The sequence below is a fragment of the Dipodomys spectabilis genome, unplaced genomic scaffold, assembly GCF_019054845.1.
Source record: "Dipodomys spectabilis isolate Male_0828 unplaced genomic scaffold, ASM1905484v1 ptg000089l, whole genome shotgun sequence".
Classification (NCBI taxonomy): domain Eukaryota; kingdom Metazoa; phylum Chordata; class Mammalia; order Rodentia; family Heteromyidae; genus Dipodomys; species Dipodomys spectabilis.
In genome coordinates, this window is record NW_024870766.1 from 6,872,593 (window position 1) to 6,900,389 (window position 27,797).

Consider the following 27,797-nt stretch of genomic DNA (forward strand, 5'->3'; position numbering starts at 1 on the left):
AATATTATATATGATAGCCAACATGATTTAAATATTTAAATGCCCATGACCAGGTGAATGTACAGATCCAAGGTGATATATCCATATAATGAAATTCAGTGATATAAAGGAATGAACTACTGACACATGTTAGATACATCATAAACGAACTTCAAAACCATGGCAGCTGAAAGAAGCCAGACCACGGACTACCAATTAGTCCAGGCGACCTTAAGCAAAAATGGAAGACCTAATCCCAAACATAAATAAAGCAAAAAAGGCAAAGGGTATGGCTTCAATGGTAGAGTACCTGCATGGCAAGTGCACTGTCCTGAACACCATTAATAAAATACAAAAATGAATAAAATAAAATGCTTCCAAATCTATTCACAATATGCAAAGATAGCTAAACATTTAAAATATGTGCATATAAAATACTTTAATTTAAAATATATTAAGACATATACATAAAGTATACATGGTGATAACAGCATTTTTATTTTATTTGATAATAGAAGTGTTTCTAATAAGTAAAATGTGAAATAAGATTGTTAAAAATAGGGCAAGCATTTAAGGCAGAACTCTTTGTAGAGAAAAACTCCAGGTCAATTATTAAAGGGAAATTCCAGAGGTAAAGACCCAAAGTAAAGAATGAAACAATAAACAAGTTAAACATCAGGTTACTGAAATGTGGTAAATAACAGCAGAACTCGGGAAAAGCCCAGATCAGGAAAAGCCAGGAAACCCTGAAGGTCATTTGTTAATTTAGAATTGGTAAATAGAAAAGTGTGGAAGGTGTTTTGGCAAATAGAAAGCTTGAGATGTATGAAATGGGTTTTTGGTAAATAGGATGTACTTTTATAAACAGGAAGATTGCAGCATGTTTTGGTAAACATCAGTTAAACACCTAAAAAAGGGAAAATCCAGAATGTGGTCTTTGTTTCTGACTAATTGCTTTATTTATTGGAAATTGTTATTTGTCACGTACACAGGCCACCTGCGTGTGTCTCTTTCTGTATACCACCACCTGTGCATGGCCTCTTTCCTTTATAAGCCACACTGTGAGAGAGCCTGGCTGGTATGCTCCACTACCCAATGAGTGGGGTCTAGTCGCCACACAGCTAATAAAGATTCCTTTGCCCTTTTTTTTCTGAGTCGGTGGATGTATTTGCAGGAACTGTGATTCTACAACATTCACTGTTAAGCAGAATGTTGATTCATTAAGAGCTCATATTTATCATATAACTAAATGGAGTACATACTTCTATAATTATATATAATTTCTATACTACTGAAAGTAATGTTCAAGTAAATTTTCTATAAGCAAAAATTTATTGCACGTATCATTTTAACCTTTGATGTGAAAAAGGATTATTACCAACCTCATTTGAGATTGTAGATACAAAACTTTTTTTTTGGGGGGGGGGGTGATCGTAGGGCTTGAGCTCTAGGCCTAGAGCTCAAGACAAGTGTTCTACCACTTGAGACACAGTGCCACCTCTGGTTTTCTGGTGATTAACTGGAAATAAGAGTCTCCTGGACCTTCCTGCCCAGGCTGGCTTTGACTATTATCCTCAGATCTCAGGCTCCTAAGTAGCTAGGATTACAGGTGTGAGCCTCCGATGCTCGGCTCAAAACTTTTATATAATATAGTATCAAGTTTACTTCAGTAGTTACTAGTAGTTTACCTGGAGAGACTGTCTTAAAATTTTTAATGTAAAAACTGCTTTAAAATGCAATCAGTTAAATTATTCTAAAACAGATTTAGTAAACCTCAGAATTCTCCAATCCTTTGGGAAAACTTGAACTAGCAGAGAAAAGCAATTGTACTTGTGTTAAAGTGTTAATTACATAACAGTGCCCCTACAAGTCCATTATTTGTCAGCTAACACTATTCCTGAAAAACATCTTATTGAAGTGTTAGCTCACAAAATTGGGAGCCAGAGCCTTAGCATCAAACTGTGTGATCTGATCCATTCTCCATTTTATGCTCAAAGAAAGACCAGGTAAGGAAATGAATTGGTGGTCAAGTATGAAGGACTTCCACATGCGTTAATGTTAGTTGAAAAAGCCATGCTTTGGAAAGTCAGAATATAACTTTGAGAATAGAGGTCTACTTTCATTTTCTCAGAATGAATGTCCCATTGCTTTTCCCATGAGATATGATGAAAAGTACCTTGGATAAAGGAAAGAAAAGGCTTGTATTTTTCTTGTCCTGGTTCTGAGCAGAGGACACATCTTCTCTCCAAGTGGTGACACTAATCCTCCACAGAATAGAAACAAAATCTCAGAAATAGTTCAAGAAACTACTTGAGGATGACTATTTTGTTTTGTTTTTACATAGAATAGACCCCCTCTATATTTCCCAGGCTAATCTAGAATTTCTGGCTCCAGTGATCTTCCTAATGCTGGAATAAAGGCATGTATAAGTATGCCCAGCTGAGGTGAATGTATTTTAAAGCAGGAAGGGCAGCAGAGTGTGTGCCCTAATTATTTAGGCAAAAACAGGAACTTTAATGCTTGTTTATAGTCACAGAGAGGCTAGCAACATATTGTACATAACAATGAATTCTCCCACATAGCAAAGTTTATTCTGAAGTCATGAATAATTTTTAATTAGTGAGATATCATTAGAAAAAGCAGTAAGGTAGAAACAGTAAAAAAAAAAAAAAAGTCTGATCTTGAAAAGAAAAATGGATTCTCATGATTTGTGATTCAGACTACTATGTCAAATTCAAGAGAAAAAATAAAAAGTCATTAGTCTAATTCAGCTACTTCAATATTGAGCATTCAATAAGGTCCTATATAACACCCGCAAGTAATTATTAAAGTATAATAGAAAAATATCTCATCCACAGTAGCAACAAAGCTATTCCTAGGAAAATAAATTTTAAAAATGTCTTGTTGTACCTGACCATTCAAACAAAAATACTACATTTTATTGAAAGATTTGTTTATGTTGAGACAAGTCTCACTGGGTAACCCAGGCTACCTGGAAATTACTATGTCACTATATACGACAGCCTGGCCTTGAACTTAGAATCCTCCTGCCACTGCCTCCCTCATGATCACTATGATTGTAAGTATGTACCACTGCAGGCAGCTTTCATTCTCTCTTAAATCCATTCCAATCAATTCTATAAATATGTCAAATGTGTATGCTGTACGCCATCAATATGTACAAATATCACGTTGATAAAAAAACTTCTGGAGTTTGAACTTGAGTTTGCTTGGCTGCTGTTCTACCACTTGAACCACACTTCCACCTTTTTGTTGGTTATTTTGAGGATGGAGTCTTATGGATTTTTCTGTTCTGCTTCTCCTTTTCCTGTTCATAGGGTTCTTTCTGCAGGGCTCCTCACTGATGTGTGGAAGGGCCCCTTGACCAAAACGATTTTCTCTACTTTCTGATGATGAAAACACTGAAAGATATTCAATAGTGCTTATTCTTGATACACAATGGAGTATTAAATAAATGGTGTATTAAATGTAATATAAAATGCCTATTTTGTCCAAATTACAAATAAGTTTACTAACAGTTAAATACTTATAATGAAGGGGGTGAAAAAATTATTCTGATTTCATTTTAGAAAAGGTAAAAATATCTAAGAAAAGTTTTCAATGGTAAGAGGTTGTTCATAGAATAGGGTAAAGAACAATGTGAGAGAACCCAGATGTCAACTTAAGAACTAAGTTCCAAGAAGCCAGTGGCTTCTATCTACTCCAGAGGCTGAGATCCAAAGGTTTGCAGTTAGAAGCCAGCTTGTGCCCTTACAAAGAAAAAGAAAGTTCTGGAGATTTCATTTCCAGAATAACTGGCAAAAAGCCAGGCTATAAGCATGGCTCAGGTGGTACAGTGTCAGTTGAGCAAGTGCAAGACCATGAATTCAATCCCAGTACAAAGAAGAAAGAAGGAAGAGAGGAAGGAAGGAAGGAAGGAAGGAAGGAAGGAAGGAAGGAAGGAAGGAAGGAAGGAAGGAAGGAAGGAAGGAAGGAAGGAAGGAAGGAAGGAAGGAAGGAAGGAAGAAAGGAAGGGAGGGAGGAAAGGAGGGAGGGAGGGAGGGAGGAAGGGAGGGAGGGTTTTGCATTTAGAAATTATCTTGAGAGATGATAAGACTACTGGATTTGGAAATACTCTTTGATAATCTATCACAGAACAACTAATGTAAGAACCATGCCTGATGGTGAACACAGAATCAGTTTATTGTGGCACAATTTGCAATACGCTTTTCATAAAAACAGAGAAGATGCTTCTTAGGTACAGTTGTTTCTTTTCCTATACCTTTTGTTTAAAACAGTAAAAATGTCAACACAAGGAAATTTTTGCCTGAATAGTATCAGTGATCATTTGAAATGATTTGAATTTTTGATTAGGCATACTTTATCAAAGGAAAGCATTAACAGCATATTGTTTCAAAGCTCCTAATAAATAACCTTCTAAAAATTGTTTCTTGTGAGTATTATGAAAGTGTCCACAGGTTCCAGTTTTCTAGATATTTTATAAATTTAACTTTAAATAACCATTCCAGTAAGATTAGTATTTGAATTTGCAAATTTCATAGTGGCATTTTTCTGAATATGTACCTATAATTTATTTCAATGACAATATTTCAAGTTCAGTACATTATAAGATATGTATCTTGTTGCAATATAATTCATTCATAGTTATAAGCAGATTATATGGTATATTGATATTATTTCAGAGTGATAGCTATTCTTTGACTTATTTGTTATAAAGGATTAAAAAAAAACAAAAAATTAACAAGCAATTTCTCCATACCAACTATTAAAACACATTTAAAAGAATAATAAATAGCACAATACCAGGCTCCATCATCAATGAACACATCTTCAGAAGACATTGCTTTGAAAAAATACATTAAAATACAGCAAAACTGAATCCAATGAACAAATGATCACAAGTCAGTAAGGAAAAGAGTGAATAATGCAACAAAGTATAGAGAAATCAATAACCTCTGCTTTGACTATCATCCAAAAGTCTTTCCATTACCTACAAGGCCTTAGATATTTTGGCTTCTTTTTCATTTTTAACCTCATTTAATAATTTTTGTGGCTTGCTTTGTTCTATTCTCCTAAGCCACCTTTCTGCCTCTCAAACATGCTAAGCATTTTCCTGCCCTTAGCATCATGACCCTTTCTATTTTCCCTTTGCCTAGGCTCTTTCCATTCAAATGCTATCTTCTTAGAAATGGCATGTCCCTGACAATAATTGTCAATAGTACCTTCATCCTACACCAGACCCACTATTTTGACATTGTCACTTCTTAGAAATGGCATGTCCCAGGCTGGGAAGGTGGCTCAGTGGTAGAGCACTTGCCTTGCATGCCTGAGGCCCTGGGTTCAATTCCTCAGCACCACATAAGTAAAAAGAAAAAAGCCAGAAGTGGCGTTGTGGCTCAAGTGGTAGAGCGCTAGCCTTGAGCTGAAGAGCTGAGGCACAGCACCCAGACCCAGAGTTCAGGCCCCACGACTGGACCCAAAAAAAAGAAATGGCATGTCCCTGACAATAACTGTCAATAGTACCTTCATCCGACACCAGATACATTATTTTGACATTGTCACTCTAAAATTACCCTATTTTATACCTTCATTGTCTCTGACTACATTGCAACCTCGTAAGAATGTAGTGCATATTTCCTATTTCTCTTGAGCCTTTGGGTTCTAGAAGACCACTCAGCATTCAATAGGGACTTAAAGGCTTATATGTGCCTACAAATATATCTTTATGTATAAATACATGTTTATATGTATTTATGTACATATGTATGTATCAAAATAGGTACTCATGTATGTCTATGTATATGAATGATGATATGATCTCAAACTACTCAATACAGACTTGTCTTCACAATAATTTTATGTTAGTGTACATATGGGCAAACATTCAATATAATAAGTTAGAGGGGGGCTGGGAATGTGGCTTAGTGATAGAGTGCTTGCTAGCATGCATGAAGCCCTGGGTTCGATTCCTTAATATCACATAAACAGAAAAGGCCAGAAGTGGTGCCATGGCTCAAGTGGTAGAGTGCTAGCATGGAGCCAAAAAAGAAAAAAGTTCAAGGACAGTCCCCAGGCCCTGAGTTCAAGGCCCAGGACTGGAAAAAAAAATTAGGGGAACAGCAAGATATACAGTTATGCATTAGTTAATAACAGTAAAGTATATTATTCATTATTATTACATGAAATCAGTTAACAATAATCCCTTCTCACCACTTATTTCTATAACTTTCATCAACCAACTATAAATAAAGTATAGCCACTAAGTAAATGAGACTTCCAGAGAGCTAGCTTTTAATTTCAATTGAACTAATACATATCCTTTTTCCATTGTGATTCCTCCTTTTTCTGCAAACACAAAGCTTCCAGTAGAAAGCAAACAAGAGGTGACTAACGAAATGACAAGCTTGAACTTGCCTAATTGAACATAATTTTGAGTATTCTTTTCCTGACCTTGTTTCTATTCCCTTTCCTCCCCCTCCCCAGTCCTCATCCTCAAGAAGCCTCCCATTCTGCACTGCCAGTGCCATTGGGGGACATCCATCAAGTCTGAGTTGCTAATTCAGTTCTTATCCCCACCAACCATAGTTAAATGGGGGAGGGGGAAGTGGTGGACTGCTATAGAGATCACAGAATAAGAGAAAAAGAATTTTGCTATAATGAAATAAGAAAGTAAGTGGGTGAGAATCTGTAAAACAGTCAAAATGTTAGCACTGGATCATCCATTCTCTGAGAACCATACAACAGAATCTTTTCTTCAAAGAAAAAAAAAGATTATAAAAGATAAGGTCTTTCTTTCCTCATTATCTTGTATATTTTACATTAAAGCCAACTAGCTTTAGTTCATATGAAATGTTTTTTCTTTTTTGGGGTGTGTGTGTGTGTGTGTGTGTGTGTGTGTGTGTGTGTGTGTGTGTGTGTGTGTGTGTGTGTGTGTGTGTGCGCGCGCGCGCGCGCGCGCGCTGTCAGGTCACCCAGGTCACCTAGTGTAAGAGGATTAAGGAATACTACTGTAGGAATTTTTTTCAATACTCTCACACTACTTTGGACAGTTTAATTATTCACTTCTTGAAGAAAAGCAGAGATTTACAAGAAAAAGACTTGGCCTTAACTGCTCAGATAATATGATTAAATATCTTTTTTGAGCCCTTTTTTTCTGAGGAATGTTTCACAATAACCTACAATATTTGTTATTGCCCTCTGAAAGGTCCAATTATAGCCTCAGGATGAATTTGGACAAGCCAGGCCATATGTTCAGCTTTATTAATATATCTGTCCTGAAGAGTAAAATTTCATAACTATGACCCCATGAAGGAAAATTGCTTCCCACCATTTCTTTCTTCATAACTTGGACAAAATAGGAACTGGATGTGCTTTTTGTTTTTAGCCTTTCCATATTTTTTTATTTTCCAGTAGAACTTAAAACTCAAAGGGTGAATGAACTCTTGTATAATCTGGTTATAGATAATCTTGTTTACTGAACATTCTGAAGGAATATTATGTAATGATATTTTTCCTTCCATTCCAATCTAAAAATATGTATTATTAGATCCACTCTGAAACTGAAATCCAGCTACATACTTATTCAATTTTCTCCCACTTAAAAAAAGTACTTGATTCATCCATAGACCTAGAATTGCTTCATGTAATAAAAGAAAGCATTCAGGAGGATATTCAATGTTTCATCTTCCTGCTATAAAACCAACAGAACAACAAAGACAATACACAAATTGAAACCACGGAATAAAAACCTTTCACATAAAACTAACAGAAAAATTTTATATCAGACTGTAGTTTTATAGAATAAAGAAAATAGCTACCTGTCTTCTGGCAAGACAAATCAAGATCAAACACATTAGGAAGATACAGACAGATCTTGGAGGGCCAAAGAATGGAAGAAAATGTCTTGGATACTTCATCACAGACTAGCCCAAATCCATACTTCTCCTCAACAAGAAGTGTTAAATTTTTGTTGTTTTTGTTTTTATTCATTTGTTTTGTTTTTCCTTCTTTTCCAAATTATTTGTATGTCTCAATAGTTTCTCTTACACTCTTATTTCCTCTAACTTTATCTCTTAGTATCTTCCTATTTTTTCTTCCCATCCTCAAACTCATTCCTTGGAGTACTTTATTTTTAATACTTATGCACTTCACCATCATTAAGTTACAGTTTATCCCTAAAGAGTCCAAGTTCTGTTCTTCCACAGACTTATTGGGAAGGTAGTTGAGGTTTCTTACTATATTTAACTACCCGGTTTGTCACTATATTGTTGATCTTGTTATATACTGTTTTGGGTTTTTTCTCATCTGAGAGAAAGTAAAAAGAGAAAATCCAACAGATACAGAAATAGCAATGTAGAAATAGAAGCAATTTGGACACACAAGGAGAAATCACCTCTTCAAAATCTTGTAACTACTCAATAACTGAAATCAAAATACTGACTTGGCTGGAAATATCAGCTAAAAAATGTTAAAAACCCTATTTTTAAACATGATAATGAACCTCAAAGAGAGTTCAAACAGATAAGTGAAGTAAAGAAATCAACTCAAGATCTAGACATAGATAAGAAATTCATGAAGAAAAGTGAAATTGTGGGGGGACAAAATCAGAAATGTTGGAAGTGAAACCCTCAGTAAATCAATCAGAAGAAAAACTTCCAAGAATGGAGGAAAAGACTGAAGAAAAATTAAATTTAGACAATAACAAAGAAAAAATAAATAACTATGATTTTAGACTTCAGTAATTCTGAACCATCGCTATTGCACACCTATCCAAATGATTACAACTCAGGCTAAAATAAGCTCAGAATACAATATAGGCACTTGAACACTCGCGTCCACTGTTGCACTATTAACTATAGATATATCTCCAAGTAGTGGAAATAGCCCATATGCCCTACATTGGATGAGTAGATCAAGAATATTATATAAATATATGTATATATGTAAACACTCATATATACACACATAAATCAGGAAGAACAATATATAGAGAGATATACAGATATATAGATATAAAGATATATATCTACATCTATTTCTCTATATATGTGTATATATATAGATATGCATATATATATATATATATATATATATATATATCTCCTCAGAGAGACAATCTTGTTCAATATAATTCTGGAACTCCTAGCCAGAACAATAATACAAGAGAAAGAAATTAGAGGAATGCAATTAGGGGAAAAGAAGTAAAAATTATTCGTATTTACAGATTATATAATCCTATACCTGAAAGACCCTTAAAACTCTACTGAAAACTTCTGAGATCTCAAAAACACTTCCACTAAAGTAACAGGATACAAAAGTCAATATAGAAAAATTAGTTACATTTCTATGTCTTAACAATAGAGAGATATAAGAAGATATCATGAAAAGAATTCCATTTTCTATAGCCTTACCAAAAACAAAAACAAAAAACTTAAGAATAACTTATGTTCAAAGGTGAAAACTTGTCAATGAAAATCATAAAATATTGAAAAAAATCAAAGAAAACACTGGAATATGAAAAGACCTCTCATGCTCATGGACCAAAAAAAAATATTATGAAAATAGCTATCTTGTCAAAACCAATGTATATGTTAAATGCAATCTCCATCCAATTTTCTAATGACATTCTCGACAGAATTATTTGAAAACACAAGGACCCCAAATCAACACAGCAATCCTGGAAAAAATGAGTAATACTTGAAATAATTACAATTTCACAGTAACAAAAACAGTATGTTTTTGGCACAAAAACAGACAGGTAGACTAATGAAAGAAGAAGACTCAGAAATAAGCCCATATAAAGTCAGCCAGTTTTCAACAAAAATATAAAAAAACACAATAGAGAAAAGAAAATCTCTTCAATAATTTTTATTGGGAAAACTGGATATTTTTTACAGAAGACTGAAACAAAATCCCTGTCATACCCTGTACTGAAATCAGTCTTACTTTAATGTAAGACCTGAAATCTTTGCAAATATTACCCAGAAAAACACATAGGAAAGTTATAGATATAAACAACAATTTCCTGAATAGGATTCTAGTTCAGCAAATAAGAGCCAGTATATCAAACTAAAAAGTTTCTTCACAAAAAGGAAAAAGAAAGGAACAGCAACTAGAAAGAAGAGGCGGTTTACAGAATAGGAGACAATCTGTGCTTGACTATTCATCTCACAAAGAAAAAAATAACCAGACTATATAAAAATCTCAAAAAACCAAACTCCAAAAGAACAACATAATAAACAGGCAAATGAACAGACAATTGTCAAAAAGGAAGTACAAAAGTACCAGTAGGGCTGGGAAGGTGGCTCAGAGGTAGAGTACTTGTCTTTCCTTGCACGTATGAGGCCCTGGGTTAGATTCCTCAGCACCACATAAGCAGAAAAAGCCGGAAGTAGTGCTGTGGCTCAAATGGTAGAACACTACCTTTGAGCTGAAGAACTCAGGGACAGCACCCAGGCCCAGAGCTCAGACCTCACAACCGACCAAAAAAAAAAAAAAAACACAAAAAGGTACCAGTAAATATGTAAAAATTGTTCGCATCCTTGGTCATAAAGGAAATGTAAATTTAAACACTAAGATTTCATCATATCAGTCAGAATACACATGACCAACAAGGGGGAAAAAAAGGCTGGGAAGGATGTGGGGGGAAAAAAGAATTCATATATTTTAGTGCAACCACTCTGGAAAACAGTTTAGAAGTGTTGCAAAAATTAAAAATTGGTGCTGGGTGTTGGTCACTCGTGCCTGTAGTAGCTACTCAAAAGCCTTAGATCTGAGGATCATGGTTGGGAGCCCAGGCAGGAAAGTCCATGAGACTCATATCCAATTAACCACCAGAAAACTGCAAGTGGAGTTGTGGTTCACAGTGCTAAAACACTAGCCTTGAGCAAAATTACTGAAGGACAGCACCCAGGCCCCACGTTCAAGCCCCATAACCAACCAAAAAAAAAAAAATTAAAATTGGACTACCACTCTTTGGAATATAGCCAAAGTAATGTAAGTCAGGGCACAATAGTTACTTGCACACCAAAGTTCTAGTAGTATTATTCATAATCATCAAGTTATAGAATCATAGAATTAGTTTAAATGCCTTTTAGTTGATGAATGGATAAAGACAATACAGTATATGTACATAATGGGGTATAATTTGGCCATAAGGAAGAATGGGATTATGCCATTTGCAAGACAATAGAAGGAACTGGAGGTCATCATGTCAAGCAAAATAAGTCAGGTTCAGAAACGCAAAGGTCACATGTTTTCTTCGATATGTGGAAGCTAGATAATATATATGTATATATATATATGTGTGTGTATATAGATATGTATATATAGTCTCTACATATGTATATATACATATGTGGATATACAGACTATATGTGTGCACATATAAACACATATAGAGACCATATATATGATATATATATAATACATGATTATAATTATAAGACTGCTTGAACTGGGCTCTGGTGGCTCACACCTGTAATCCTAGCTACTCACAGTTCAAAGCCAGCCTGGGCAGGAAAGTCCATGACACTCTTATCTCCAATAAACCACCAGAAAACCAGACGTGGTGCTGTGGCTCAAGTGGTAGGGCACTAGCTTTGAGCTGAAGAGTTGAGGGACAGCACCCAGCCCCAGAGTTCAAGCCCCACGACTGACAAAAAAAAAAAAGACTGGTTGAGGAGTCAAGGAGGAAGGGGTAAAGGAAAAAGAGAATAATGGTGTGTAAAAAATATCAAAATGTATTGTATTTGTGTGAGGATGACATAAAGAAACCTACTGAAATCAGTTGAACAAGAAGAGAGATGAGGGACAGGAAGAGTAATAGAGGGGTTAAATCTGAATGATATACCACAGTAAAACTTCTTTATGCAGTAATTTTCTAATATGTAACTTAGTTTAACCAAAACACAAATATTTTTGTAACAAGTCATTCACAGGAAAAGTTAGAAAAACTCATGCCTTTCATTTAGAGCTGTGCAATTTATATCTTGTGTTCATCAGACTTTATAGTTTTAAATGTGGTAGGTATAAAATGATAAAGTAAATTACAGTAAGTAAAACCTTTATGGGAGGACAAGAAGTTGGATTCAGTGTAAGCACAGTGAGGATAACTCAGCAAATACTTACTGGTTTAGCAGAACATCGAGAATGAATGAGGTTCCAAAGGCATCAACCTGGAAGCTTGCCCGATCAACATGAGTCAACTGCAACATCAAAAATGAAAAGGCTTTTCACTGCTCAGCCATAGCAATCAGATGATTAATATTTCTTATAATTATTTGAAAAGGCTTACAGTAGCACAAATGGGAAAGCCAACTTGATATGGACAATAACAGAAAGGAAATTAAAGCAAACTCTGTGTTTTTTTAAACATTCCATTTCCAAGATTTTACTTCATTAACTTTATTTTATATTAAATGAATATAGAAAAATAAACTTTATTCAAAATTGAAAATATGCTCAAGTGAAATAATATGGTGAACTTGATCTATTTATAAAGAAGATGAGTAAAACTCTAAAATAATTTTTCCATCCTATCTCAAATACATACTTACAAACATTTCAGTTCTAATTTGTAGACACATAGATGTGTCTACAACTTTCCAAGTTCATATTTGAACCTCTGTATATCTATTATGAATGCTACCAAAATTTTCTTGGATAAAAATAATTGCAGTTTCTCATGCCATCATATAAAGCCCCATAGAAAAACACAAGGGACTCTAAAAAAGATACAATTTTAAAATTGAAATTATCATTGATATATCAACTGATCATATAAACTAACTGAAAAGCAGGCAATGAAACTGTCTGCTCCATTTCTCTCTCACAATACTAACAGTAGGACTGTGAACTACTGGAATGGCTATGTGTTTCTGTCATAACAAATTTCTAAAACAAACATTAGACCAGTGCTGCTGCTCCCTGTGAACTAGAATATTCCAGGAAAGGACATACAGGATTTCTGTGACGCATAAAGGGCACCTCAACTGTCCCTGGGATTTCACATGCAGGAAAGGATGGCATTAGGTAAAGAGAAAAGCTTAATTTACAATACTAAAACTTCTAGGCAAGAAAGGACTGTTCTTTTAAAGTCTTGGACGGTGGGCGCCAGTGATTCACTTCTGTAATTCTAGCTACTCAGGAGGCTTAGATCTAAGGATCACACTTCACAGCAGCCTGGGCAGGAAAGTTCATGAGATTCTTGTCTCCAATTAACTACCAAAAAGCCAGAACTATGGGGGGGCAGGGGGAGGATGGGAAGGGATGGGAAGAGGAAACAAAGGAGGAGACTACAATGCTTGATAAGAAATGTACTCATTATCTTGCCCATGTAATTTTAACACTTCTGTACAGTATTTTCACAATTAAAAAAAAAAAGCCAGAACTGGAGCTGTGGCTCAAGTGGTAGTGTTAACCTTGAGCAAAAAAGCTTAGGAACAGTGCCCAGGCCCTGAATTCAAGCCCCAACCAGGATTTTAAGTATGCCTTTAAGTATGTTGTGCCTGTAAATTGTGGTCTTCTCACCATGTCCTCACATGGCCTTACCCCTGGTCACTTCTTACTTCTATAAAGACTTCAATCCTATTGGAATAAGAATCCCATTCTCACAGATTCCTTTCATCTTAATCCCATCTTTAAAGATCTTATTTCCAATACAATCACATTGGGAGTCATAGCTTCAACACACAAATTTTCAGGGGACATAAATAAACGCATGACACTTCTCTTCCTTGAAGTCATCCTATGCTTTTCCAGCCTCTTCTTACTACAGGTCAAGATCCTACTAGGGATTTAGTACTGATCAGCATCAGATATTCAGTCAGTATTTCCTGACTGGTTCATTGGAGGGTTGTTATATCAACCACCTGGATGCACAGATGAATCATGAAACAGCTATAAATCACCTGCTTATTGAAATGCAGTCTTTCCTTCAGGCTTGCTGTTAGTGCAGTATCAATAGATAATGCTCTTTCTGTCTAAAAGCTCTTTGGGCCTCCCAACTTGCTAAAGCTCTCTTTTGAAACAGCCAAGGAAAAGCTCTACTTACCAGAATTGATGTCTCAGTTAAAATGAACCTCTCCTGACTCTATTCTTCCTAAGCACATAAGACTATTACAGCTTTTATCGCAGTCTCTTCTGACATAGAAAAATTAGCATTGTAAATCTGTGATAACTGGGGCAGAGACCATATGATGTTTGCCTTGGCATCATATAATTACAATTTGGATCAGGGTAATACTAACATTCTTTTTCTGGCAGGGTGTTTACTATTTACATTAATTCTAATTATTTTTTATTTTTTAATTATTGTGATTATTATACATACTTATGGGGCATAATGACATATTTCAAAACATTTATAAAAATGTGTGCAGATCAAATCAAGATAATTAACATGTCCATTTTCTTACCATTTCATAATGCTTTAGAGCCCTTGAGTTCCTGTCTTTCTAGTTCTGCTTAAAATCTATTACAGGTTGTTATGAGCTAAACTTATCCCTCCTATTTAACTATATTTTGACACCAATATACAATCTTCTTCTAGCCAGCTCTTTTTCCCATCCCAAGCCTCCAGTAATTATTAGTCTGTTCTCCTCAACCTTAAGATCAATGTTTTTGTAGCTTCCACATATGAGAAATACAGAATATTTGTCTGCCTCTCTCAGGCTATTTCACTTAATGCAATGTTCTCCAGTTTCAGCCATCTTACCACAAGCGAATTTAGTCTAATTGTTATATTTTCTATTTCCTGAAGCTCCACTTTACATCTGGGTCTTGTTTTATAAAACAATCATTTTTCAAAGAGTGACCCATACGCTTAAAAAGAAAATATGTTGACAGCTTGTAGTAAAACAAAAGAAGCTTGCATTATTAATAGCTATAGGTACAAGTGTATATTAATATAATCTTAATGTAAGGCAGGCTTCCCGCGACTGTATACCAATTGGCTCATTCAGCAAACTTTTAAGAGTCTATCAAGTTCTGGGAAATACTAGGGTATTAGTGACAAGGTGATGAAAGGACTGTTTCTAGTCTAGTAGAACTAACAGAGGGAGGCAGAAAGCGAATGATTAGATGCTTAAAAAAACTTAAAAAACAAATACACAGATCTCAGATTTAATAAAAACAGAGTTCTGCTGTCGAGAATAACCAAGTACCAAGAGTAATAATGAGGGTCTCTGGGTCCTAGAAGATCTCTTCAAGGAAGTGATATCTAGGGCACAATATTAATTTCTAGAAAAGGTCTGTGTTTGGCAGAACAATGGCTCTACAAGATGCTCTACAAGATACACACTGTCCCCACAATATATGAACATGTCGCCTTATATATAAGTAAGAATTTTTAAATGGAAAAATTTTCCACACTCAAATTTTATCAAACCCTGGCACCAATCAATCAACCTTGCAGTAACAATTACTAAAATAAATATAATCAAGATTTCATTTTAGACTGTGCCATCTTCTAATATTAAGTACTACCTCCATGTGGCCAGTTTTTAAATAGGTCAAAGAGAAGAAACATGGTGCTTCTTTTGATTATCTTGGAGAAATAATAAATTCAATACAATTATACTGAATTCTTACTACATTAATAGTTCAGCTTATTACACAATGCTATTAATGAGAGTCAAGGTGGTTCTTAGGAAGTTAACATTCAACCTTTTAAAGGAAAAAGAGAGTTGAAATGGAAAGAAAATGTTTGAGAAAAAAGAATTAGAGTTACATATATATTATAAAATGAACTTTATGCAGTAATAATTTGTGTGGGGGGGGAGGTTTTTTATCCTTCTTTGCAGGGTGTTAGGAATTGAACCCAGAACCTGGCAAATGCTATGCAAACACTCCATCACTAAGTCATCTCCTCAACCCAATTTTTAATCTTTACAACTACTAAATAGCTGAGCATCACAAAATACTGAGAAAATTCTCTTGAGCTCATATGATATTGCATCTTTATTGATTTAAAAAAAAAACTGAGGTGTGGATAAAAGTCATCTCCCAGGTCACAAAGTGGGTTTCAATGTAGGCATTTTGCCTCACAGCAAGACTTTACATTTTATTTCCACTCTTCACTCTCATTCTGTGGCTTGATGTGCTTGCAGGGTTTACTCAGTCCAGTAAGTAATTATAATAAAAGGAACATCTTTAGAACCATAAGAATGTGCTAAACTACATTTCCTTTTTCTTTTTTCTTGTCGGTCATGGGGCCTGGGTGCTGTCCCTGAGCTCTTCAGCTCAAGGCAAGTGCTCTACCACTTGAGCCACAGTGCCACTTCCAGTTTTCTGGTAGGTAACTGGAGATAAGAGTCTTAGGGACTTTGCTGCCTGGGCTGGCTTTGAAGCATGATTCTCAGATCTCAGCTTCCTGAGTAGCTAGGATTACAGGCATGAGCCACTGGTGCCCGGCTTTCTAAACTGCATTTTTTAAAGATATGAAAAGGAACATCAAAACATGAGAAACAATCATTAGAACTCTATTTTCATGAGAAAAGTCAATGCTACCACATCTCACACACACACACATGCACACACATACACAAACACACACACAAAACCTGTTATAACACCAATTTAATTACAATCTTACAAAGTAAAATTATAGTTAAAAATATAAATGGAAATCATTTTTTAAGAAAAAAATGACAAAGCTGTGGTAAAGTATGGCTCACATTTATAGAAGCTGTGAAACAAAAGACTCAAGGGGGAAAAACTGCAAAAAATGTAAAATAAAATAAAATAGCTATCCAGATGGCAAAAGCTTCTAATAAATCAATATAATTACATAAAGTTAATTTTAATTTCTAATTTCAAAAATGAATCATAGAATCTTAGGACCAAAAGAACCTGATACAATCCCCAGATTGAGACTTGTTTATTATTCATGGCAATAGCTGAAATTTAAATGTGAAGTTAGTAAAACCATGTTCCTCATACATTTAGCTCCCTGGCAACGAGCCCTTTTTTCCTATCTCTCAGAGCCAGTGATCCAGGGCCACCTACCTATTCCAGAAAGAAAACATGACTGAACTTTTTAAGATTGCTTCATTGAAAAGTTGTTTTCTTTTTTGCAAGGAAAAAAAAGTAATACCAAAGCATTCATAGTCCAATCAGAATTTTGACCAAGGAGAAATGGTAGGTTGAGTTCACAATTAAATCCAACCTAAAGTGAAAATATTACCAATCAAATGATATTACACAAAATGAACACTTTAAAAGTAATTCACATTATTAAAAAGAAATGTTCTTTTAAGTGTTAAGTGTTTTAACAGAACCTTTAGCCGCTCTGTTTCTAAATACTTTGCAGTTTGAATGCCATTTGGTTGCTTCAACTTAATGTTTAAAAGAATACAAATACTGGACATCAGTGGCTCACGCCTGTAATCCTAGATACTCAGGAGGCTGAGATTTGACGATGGAGGCTTGAAGCCCAGCCCAGGCAGAAAAGTCTCCATGATAATCAGTGGCACTCTAGCTCAAGTGGTAGAGCCCTAGCCTTGAGCACAAAGAGGCTCAGGGACAGCGCCCAAGTCCTGAGTTCAAGCCTCAGGACAGGCAAAAAAAAAAGAAAAGAGGAAAGAGGATACAAACATTTCTAGATGTTTAATACCTTCAGTTAACTTTTAAAAGTATGTATAGCAAGTATTACTTATATGCATAATTCCTTATTTCTGCATCAGGAAATAAAATCACTATGACTATGATTGCCTTAAGTAAACTTTCAGCAAATGAGCTTTAAAAAGAATTTGGGGGGGCTGGGAAGGTGGTTCAGTGGTAGAGCGCTTGCTTTGCATGCCTGAGGCCCTGGGTTCGATTCCTCAGCACCACATAAGAAAAAAGAAAAAAGCTGGAAGTGGCACTGTGGCTCAAGTGGTAGAGCGCTAGCCTTGAACTGAAGAGCTGAGGGACAGCGCCCAGGCCCAGAGTTCAGGCCCCATGACCGGACCCAAAAAAAAAAAAAAAAAAAAAGAATTTGGATCTGCTAAAATTACTAGTTCTCATTCTAGATATTGTTATGATCATAGTTGTATGATTGGTTTTCTGCAATGAGTTAGCTGTGTACAATCCAAGACTAATCTTGTGAAGAACTGTATTATAATAGCATTTGTTAAGAATGGATTGTGTCCAAGGGGTCTTCCTAATATATAAATTAGCATGACACATATAAAAATATTAATGGATTTTATCCATATGTTTATGAGTATGTTAAATATCTTTTCTGTCTGGCTAACTCAATCACATCCATTGTTTTTGTACACTCTGTCATATATTACATCTAATTAACCCATTTCCTTAGCCAAACGGTCCTTTAAAGCATTTTCTTTTTTTCCTTCAGTATCAGTGATTGAACCCTGTGTGCTTTATCATTGATTCCCCAGTACACCAAACTGTTCTTTAAATCCAACTATCTGCATGATTATTACCAAAACCAGAACAGTGCATGGAAGCAGGTCATTTAAAACAAAATGAAACAAAACAAAAGCAATCTTTAAAGAATGAACTTTAAAGATCTCACTGGGCTTGAATTCTGGGTCTTCCATTTAAAAGTGGAATAAACTGGGGCATGTTGTTTGATGTCTCTGAAAAAGTAAAGATAGTAATATGTACTTTGTGAATTTATTATAGCAAATAGGTTACAGGTTATGCAGTCTTTATGGAGTTCTGATCACACCAGACTCTAGAGATACAAAGATGAGTTAGACCTGGTCACTACACAGGACATTCAAAGTCTAAAAGGGAATCTACAAGTAAGGCAGGTATCTGTAGCTCATGCCTGTAATCCTAGCTACTCAGGAAGCTGAGATTACTTCAATTCAAAGCTAGCCCAGGCAGGAAAAATCCCTGAGATTTATTTTAATAATCCCCAATTCACCAGCAAAAACCCAGAAGTGCAGTTGTGGCTCTAGTAGTAGAGTGCTAGCCTAGAACAAAAAATACTCAGAGACAACACAGAGGCCCTAAGTTCAAGACCCAGGATGGTTAAAAAAAAAAAAAGAAAGAAAGAAAGAAAGAAAGAAAACTACTAAATAATTTCAACAAAATACATATATTTCCTTAATAGATATTTATGCAAGATACAATAGCAGCTCTGTAGCATTAGAGAGGGATGGGTTGTTGCTCTCACATAACAACCAACAGAAGCACAAAAGCAAGGGATATCTCCATAGAAGCAGGAAATTAAAATAAATCTTAGATTACTGACACAATGTGAGTCATCTACTATAGAAGATCAGGCTGGAACTACAGATATTAAAGAACTTCCAAATCAGTGGTTTTTGATTGTAGCTGCATACTAAACTTGCTTGGAAGGAATTTTTTAAAAACCACTAATATCTTGGCCCCAAGATCTGATTCATTTGGTATGGAGTAGATCCTAGGCATAATACATTTCAAAGAGTCATCAATGTGGTTCTGAGGTGTGGCTACAGATAAAAAAAAAAATGATCATTCTAACCAAACTAAGAAATGGACTCTTCATCTTAAAAGCAATAGAGTACTGATGTGAAAATATCTCACAGTAAGTCATACATAGCTCCTGCTTCTTTCCTTAACTATTCCTGACAAAACTGTTTAACTTTGAAAAGTGATGAATTCTTACTGAATTCCCAAACATTCTTGCAAATAAGGATTTATGTTCTTTTTGTCTGTTTGCTTGCTAAATCTGGGGCTTGAAATAAGAGCCTGGGCCCTTCCTGAGCTTTTTCTGCTCAAGACTAGCACTGTACCACTTGAGCAACAGTGCCACTTCTGGTTTATTCTGTGTATATGGTATTGAGGGATCGAAACCAGGGCTTCATGCATGCTAGGCAGGCACTCTACCACTAAGCCACATTTCCAGACCAAAATTTATGTTCTTTTGAGAATTTCCTACCTGCATTTTGTTGTTGAGTTCAACCAGATTTTTAAAAAAAAGTGTTTTTTTAAACAAAAAAAGGAGGGAAGAGGCATAATAAAGCTGGAAGAGAGAGAGAGAGACAGAGTTCAACTTGTAGCCTTCTGAGATTGTTAGAATTGATGTTTCCAAAAACATTTCTACATGTTGTTTTGGCATATTGTCTGCCACACATTACACTCTCAATATACTATAAACATTAAAAATGAATGGAAGAAGAGCAAAAGATTAGAATTTTTTTGTTTTATTTAGTTTTTTAGATTTGTTTGTTCTTGGTGGCACTGAGGTTTGAACTCAGGGCCTTGCACTTGCTAGATAGTTATTTGAGCCACATCTCCAGTCCATCTCACAGTATTATTTTAGCAAGGAGTCTTTTTAGTACAGCAGGATTCAAGTAGGGAGAAATAGAAAAAGAAAAACATTTTCTGCTTCTGATGCAGGAAATAAGAAAGAATCAAAATGGAAGCTTCTAGTTGGGTGCTGATGACTCACCTCTGTAATCCTAACTACTCAGGAGGCTGAGATCTAAGGATAGTGGTTTGAAGCTAGCCCTAGAAGCAAAGTCCATGAGACTCTTACCTCCAATTAATAACCAGAAAACTGGGAGTGACACTGTGGCTCAAGTGGTAGAGTTCTATCTGTGAGCACAAAGAGGCTTAGAGACTGTGTCCAGGCCCTAATTCAAGCCCCACAACTGACCAAAAAAAGGTAGCTGTTATTGGCTTTGTTTACTCTTTTTAAGCTGGGGAAATCACATCATCGGGTCAGTCTAGTGACTCCTAATCTTTATACCATGGTTTATGTGGAGCCCATGTAACACACAGAGGACTTTCAGGACTTCTTTTTACCTGACATGGTTTTCACTCTTCGTCTCTACTCATTCCATCCCATGGTATTTCTTAAAGTGCTACCCCTATGAAACTAAAATGTGGCCAGTTCCTGGGGAAAGTTCATCTAGTGGAACTTACTCTCCTCTCAAACTTCAATTCTTGCTCCTGACTTTACTTAATGTGAATTGTTTTGCAGTTGGTATGAACACAATCTATGACCATTGTTTGAGATACTCAAGAACAAAGATCAAAGAATGTAGCTCTCAGTACACAGGAACCCTTAAGTGAAGCCATACACACAACAAAACTCGGCGTTCCTTAAATAAAGTCAGTTTTTGAGAGGCATTCCTTTAATTTATTCTGCTGAGTTTCCAGCTGTGAGGGCACTGAGAGCCCTTGACTGTGATTTCCTTGCTGCCACGGTCCCTTCTCTCCAGTGGCTTCGGCTCCAGTGAGCAAGAGGCAAAGAGACTGTGCCAACATTGGCATTATATCCTATTTTCTCATCTCCATTCAGGAAGTCAGGCAGCCTCATTACCTATTTATGCTTTAGCTATCTTCTGATAAATCAGTCTCTCCATCATCTTGGCCATTAACTGCCCATTACTAGACCTTCAATTTAAGACCTGAACAAGAAAATGCTTACTCATATAATCCTGAAAGTCAAAGCAGACCTCTAAGTTACTTAGTAGCCTAAGAATAATACAATGTACAGGTATACTGAGCTGTAATTAAATCTGAGTGGAAAGAATCCTGACATTTGGATGCAACAAATGTCAGTAGACAATACCCCTCAGATGAAGCAACCTTGGGAAACTGATACCTTTCTGAAGTCCAGAAATGACTAGGAGAAATGAGAGGAGAGCTCTTTCCAGCCCCACAATTGGCTTGATATTTGATTTAGAGTGGAGTTTGGAAGACTTTCTCCACTTCATTCTGTTGTTACCATATGTGAACTGAAAATAGTCACAATTATGGTATGCTGTGAGAAAAACACTTTAAATCTTTTGTTTACAGTGCAGAGTATATAAAAGCTCATTGCAGAGAATAATGTAAGAAGTTAAAGCTAAATAAAGAAAGGTAAAAGAGCAGAGGAGGAAAATGAGTGAGTGAGTTATCACTCTCTAAAGTGAATTACTAGTTACTTTAGCACTAAATCAAATAATTTTAAAGGCAGACTTGGAAACAGGATCTGTCTCTACCAGCTAGGCCACACACTGTCCTGGAGGCAACATCAAAAATAGGCTAAATCCAAAGAAGAAAATGAAAAATGATTAAGTTTTCACAGCCAGACTTATTTCACCTAGCCCTATTATATCAATGATTTTTTTTTGTTTGCTTGATTTCATATTGCTTACAGATATCAGGATTATATGGGAGTTAAGGCTCATTTCCACTAAAGGCCCAAATCCAAGTACTTGAGGAAAGAAAATTCAGAAATATCACTGAACAAATTTCATAGTAAATAGCTGGCACATATGAATTCAATTTCCTCTGAGGAACAAATTCACATGGAGTGAAAACATCTTTGCTCTCCTAGAGCTAAAGAATAAGCCACATCATTCCAGAGAACTTTTTGCTCACACATGTACATATAATAAACTTGAGAAGGGCCAGATTTCTTTTTTAACAAAACTCAATTGTCCAAATTGTTTTCTAAGAACATAATCAAGAAATAGCCTAAATTAAATATTAAAGGGAAAATATTCTAAATGAAGAAAAAAAAAGCAGTTGCCTCTAATGTCAAGAAATTTGCATCTGTAAGTTGAGAGTAACCTCTAAAACTTTTCTTTACTGTGACACAAAATTAGAGAAGTCCATGGACAAAAATCACAATAATATATCCATCTTTTTTCCCCTAAGTAGTCATAATTATGATTGGTGAGACGTCATCTTACTTAGAATAATCAATAGAGGAATGTGTATTTTATGTGTGTATGTGTGTGTGTGTGAGTGTGAGAGAGAGAGAGAGAGAGAGAGAGAGAGAGAGAGTGTGTGTGTGAAATCAGATTTCCAGCTATTTCTGAGACCTCTACCCCATGGAACCTTTCATAGTGCCCATGGGGTACAGATTTATATTGACTCCTAAATTTTTAAATTTATTTTAGGTTAGTTGGCCTGTAGGCTACAGACAAATGAAAGAATCTGTACATGATGCATGCTTGAAAGAAAATATTAAGAAAGTTGTTAAATATACTATATTATACATATCTAGAATGGAATCTTTTCCTGGGATTTTTGCCTTCAAAAACATCTAAAAAGAATAATGAAGCTAATTTTTCAAACAAGGAAAACATCCAAAGTGTAGCAAAATAGTGAAATTATTCTCTTTTATAAAGAAAAATTAATTTTACTTGTGTTTTTATTGTTTATTGAAGCAACTCACTATTAGCACCTTCTGGAAAGGGATTTTAATCTTTCTTACATTGATTCTAAAAAATACCTCAAAGTAGAACATTCTAAGAAAAGAGACAGAAAAACACAAATCAAGCCACATCATCCAAATGTACATCCAATAAAGCTTGTATGTCATACATATAGCAGGAAAAGCTTGAAGCCAATTGTAACCTGGAAAATAATTACTATTTGAAACAATCAAATTCTGTAGTCTAATTAGTTTAACAACCTAAAAATAGAAGGAATAACTACTGCTCTAAATGAGGAAAAGAGAGGGATCCTTGTGAAGTCTTCTAGACCTGAAATGTGATATAAAATAAGAATCACATGCAGACTCCCCCTTATACTTGAAATATATCTTCAAAAAGGGAATAAAAACCATAATTTTGGAGAGTTTTAATTAGCATTATGACTTCATGTCTGAATATAAAAAGAAAACAAATTGACATTCACTCCATTCTTTTCTTCATTGACATGAACTCAGCTCATAACAGAAAGAATTTCATGTCAAAGGTTGATGGAATTTTGCTCCCATAGTGTCACAAACCAAAAGAACAAATCATAAGGAGCAATGGCCTCATTAGGGCAAGATGGTGGAGCTCTAAAGCCATTAGCTAAGAAGGCTCTACCATAAGAACACTACATATAGGCAAGGACTTGGATACTGTTTCATCTGTCCTATATATGACCCAGACTATTGTGTTTGGATACAAAGATGAATAAAGTTATTAGCTAAGAAGGCTCTACCATAAGAACACTACATATAGGCAAGGACTTGGATACTGTTTCATCTGTCCTATATATGACCCAGACTATTGTGTTTGGATACAAAGATGAATAAAGTTATTAGCTAAGAAGGCTCTACCATAAGAACACTACATATAGGCAAGGACTTGGATACTGTTTCATCTGTCCTATATATGACCCAGACTATTGTGTTTGGATACAAAGATGAATAAAGTAAATTCTCCAGTTCTTGTCTCTACTGGGTGCAAATGGGAGCAGTTTAATGAAGACTTTTTATATATAAGCTGCTGGGTTAAGAGGCTTCCTATAAGACATCATGGTTCTTTTTCAAGGGAAAAAGGCCAAGCAGAGTCATTCTTTCCATATTTTATGACAGTGTTTTACTTCTTGTTGTTCTGATACCTTAAAGGTACCATGGAGGTCAGTTTTCACTTAATGTATTAAATGATCCCCTAAAGAAATGTATTCCTTTCTGAAAATTGTATAGGTTGTCCCTCTGTACATTCCCGCCAAGGTTTCTGGGAAGTTGCCTCCTGGCAAGGGATTCTGATTCAAATGTTCCCCAGACAGCACACTCAGCAAACACCACCAATTCATCCTGTCTGGCCTTCTCTGGCCTTCCTGGACTGCTCTACCATGTCCATTGCAACTACCAAGCCTGAACACCTACTGTGTGCAAAGGACTTCCCTTGGAGCCACATGGAGCTCTGAGGAAGAAAAGGTCCCTGCCCACAGCTTTTTATTACCAAGGAAGACATGTTTCTGTTGTACAAAGTAGTGATATAACATAGCTTTTATTAAAACTGTTGGGTCCAAAAAAAGTTTGCCTTCTGTTTTAAAACTGTGGAGAGTTATTTATAAAAACACGAATAGCATAGTGGTTAAAACCAGAATCTGTAGCCAGATTTCTTATGTTTAAATCCTAGCTCTATTTCTTCCTAAACTGAATGACAGTGGGGAAGTTCTCTGTTCTTATTAAGTGGAGACAAGAGTACCAACATCTGAGGATTGCTGTGAAGACTGAATTAAAGAATGACTGCAGACGGAATGCCCTAGTCCATCAATATTAGTATATTATTCTGCAATAAGAACAGCCAAAGTCCCAAAATGTATGAAGAGAATGTCAGGATTAGTTTTGCATCTGGTGATACTTCCAGACTACAGATTGTCTGTTCCTTTCTATTGAGGTCTGTGATTTTGTGCTACACTAGCTATTACTAACTACTCTCATTATGGTACCAGATAGCTACCTCAGTTTCCCCTATGCTTAGAACCTTTTCTAGTACAATGTTTTTGTCAATTTCAAATTCACACCAAATCTGACAACTATTATTTGATAGTAATATGAAGATTTCGATATGTTGCAAATTGTAAGTAGCTAATGAAAAAGAAATCTCATAACTACAATATAATCAAGACTGTTTTCACATTGATTTCTTTGTTAGTTCCTTAGTAGTTATAAGTATTGTAAGTTATTATCCTCCAGAGTATAATCCTTATCAGCATATGCCTTCTATTTATTCTTAAAAACTTCTGACTTGTGCTCCTGAGTTAATTCTATATAACCAACATTTGTTGGTGAGTTTGGTGAATCACAGGAAGTATTTCTAACACATACATGTACATATGAATGAACATGCATGCACGCACACATGACATTAGTGTTGACCAAAACAGTTACTGACCTCTAACTTGAAATACCAACGTATCAATGAAAAACATTTAATTGCAGATCTGGCAAGTTTAAACTTTATAAGAAAAGAAACAAGAATCAAAATGTATTTCCCAATCCCCTGGGTTCCCTCATTATTCAAAGATAGAATGGTACAAAGAAAAAAAATCAAGACTCTCTAGTTCTAGAGATTCTCCTGCAGAGAACAGAGCTATAAAAAGGCATGATTAATAGCTCAAACAGAACCAAAATACCTGGCTGCACAAAGGTCAGAAAGGACAGAGAAAAGTGTAGCTGTTTCTCTCATCTAGTGAAATGCAAAAACTGAAATTCACCCAATGTGAATGATGGGATGAGATGTTCCATGAATACCATATACATACACAAGATTCGCCCTACTGCCAGCAAACAGCAACAGTAATATTCACACTTAGAGCCTTTTTCTTCCTGAACACTTTCTACAATGAACATATGATGCTAAAATAAAAGCATAAGGGCTTTTTCTAACCTAATATTTCTTAAGAGAAATACCATACACAATTAACTTTGGAATAACAGCTTTTGGAAAGTGTTTGTTGAAAACTGTTAGAAATTCAGGAACACATGGCGGATTGATTAAGTGTTAAAATATTTATTTAATATGGTAATGGGCTGCAAGAAAATACAAGTTCTTCCACTGAGTTGAATGCTACATCCAACACTGAGCCTACAGTCATGTTAAAAAGAAGCTGACATGAGGAAGTATAGATCACAGCTGGTTTGTAGGAGTACCACATCATTCAACAGTAAAACGTGGACAAGCCAAACTGAAGAGGAAAAGATATAAATTGAGAACGAATGCAAGTATTACTAAAAGGTATATTAAAAACACTGACTTGCACTTTTTAAAAGGATTACTTTTATGGTATGCGAACTGTATCTCAATAAATTGCTACTTTAAAAAGTTTTGAAAAGTTGTAAGAACTTAGAAGGAAATGGTCCAGTGATGCAGGGCTGGCCTAACATGCTCAAGTTCCTAGGTTTAGTCCCTAAAAGGAAAAAATTTAAATCTATGTTAAAAATCAGTGTTGTTGACATAACTCTATTGCAAATGCAATCTAATTTTGGTTTTCATGGAAGAATAAAGGCTCTGAAATAACTTAAGGGCACAATGACTTGGAGTTTTTAGAAAAAGAGAGAACAGAGTAGAATAAAAAGGGCGTCATTGCATGTAACAGGATAAGTATTGTTTCATTACATGCCTTTTGGTCTGTGGCATGCTTCCTCATGTCCACACAAAAACTCTTACACAAATACTCACAGCTAAAGAAATGAAACAATTAAGTTTTTCTTCAGGATAAATGTATAAGTAGTAGAACATGATTTGGCAATAAAAAGGAATGAGGTATACAAACTACAATGTAGATAAAAATTGAAATACAAATGCTCGGATAGTATATTATTCCATTTATATGCCATATGTAGGATGTGCAAGTCTATAAACACAGAACATACATTCATGGTCATTTTGAGAGTGTGAACATAAGAAGGTTTGGAGGATTTCTTTCTGAAATGATATAAATGTTTTCGATTTAATGGTGGTGATGGTTGCCCTAAAAAGCTTTTGTTTTTAGATATTTTAAATAGGTTATATGTAAATTATCTCAACAAATCTGTTAAACTATATGTAAACAAAATATGGGGTTTTTTGGTCTAAGGTTATACGAGTCACTGGAAGTCATAAAAACTGAAACATTTTATTTCTCTGGGACAATTACTTAAATTTAATCTTTCAACACAAGCACCTCCCCACCAAAAATGTCCCTTTCACTTCTGACTTTAACCCTACTTCCATATTCTTCAGTCACAGTTATATACATGCTTGAAATTACTTTTACTAAAATGATTATTCTCTAGAGGGGCCTTCAAATTTAAAGTAGCATGTACACAATCTTAGAAGCACAAAAATTTCCTGGCGTACCATATATATCCTCCTGAGAAGTAAAAGAAAATTATGGAATACTATATTAACTCACATCATTAATTAATACTTAAGTGTATTAGGCGAGGCATGGTGGTAACCCCTGTAATCTCAATACTTATTTAGGAGGCAGGAGGCAGAAGCAAGTCCCTCTGAACAGTGAGACCCTATGTCTACAAAACAAGACCCTAGGCAAGACTCTATCCCCCAGAAAACAAAAAGAAAACACAATGGATTGCATATAATTGCTAACTATTTCAGCTTAAAATAATATTTTAAAGTAAAAATTATAAA

General features: G+C 35.3%; 1 protein-coding gene across 1 annotated transcript in view; it reads right to left on the minus strand.

Annotated features, from left to right (window-relative positions):
• Adam22 (ADAM metallopeptidase domain 22) overlaps positions 1-27,797 on the minus strand; it is a 184,939-nt gene that overhangs the window by 146,323 nt on the left and 10,819 nt on the right. Inside the window, exon 3 of the mRNA XM_042684676.1 lies at positions 12,130-12,206. Coding sequence (XP_042540610.1) covers positions 12,130-12,206 — 77 coding nt within the window. The remainder of the gene's footprint in view (positions 1-12,129; positions 12,207-27,797) is intronic.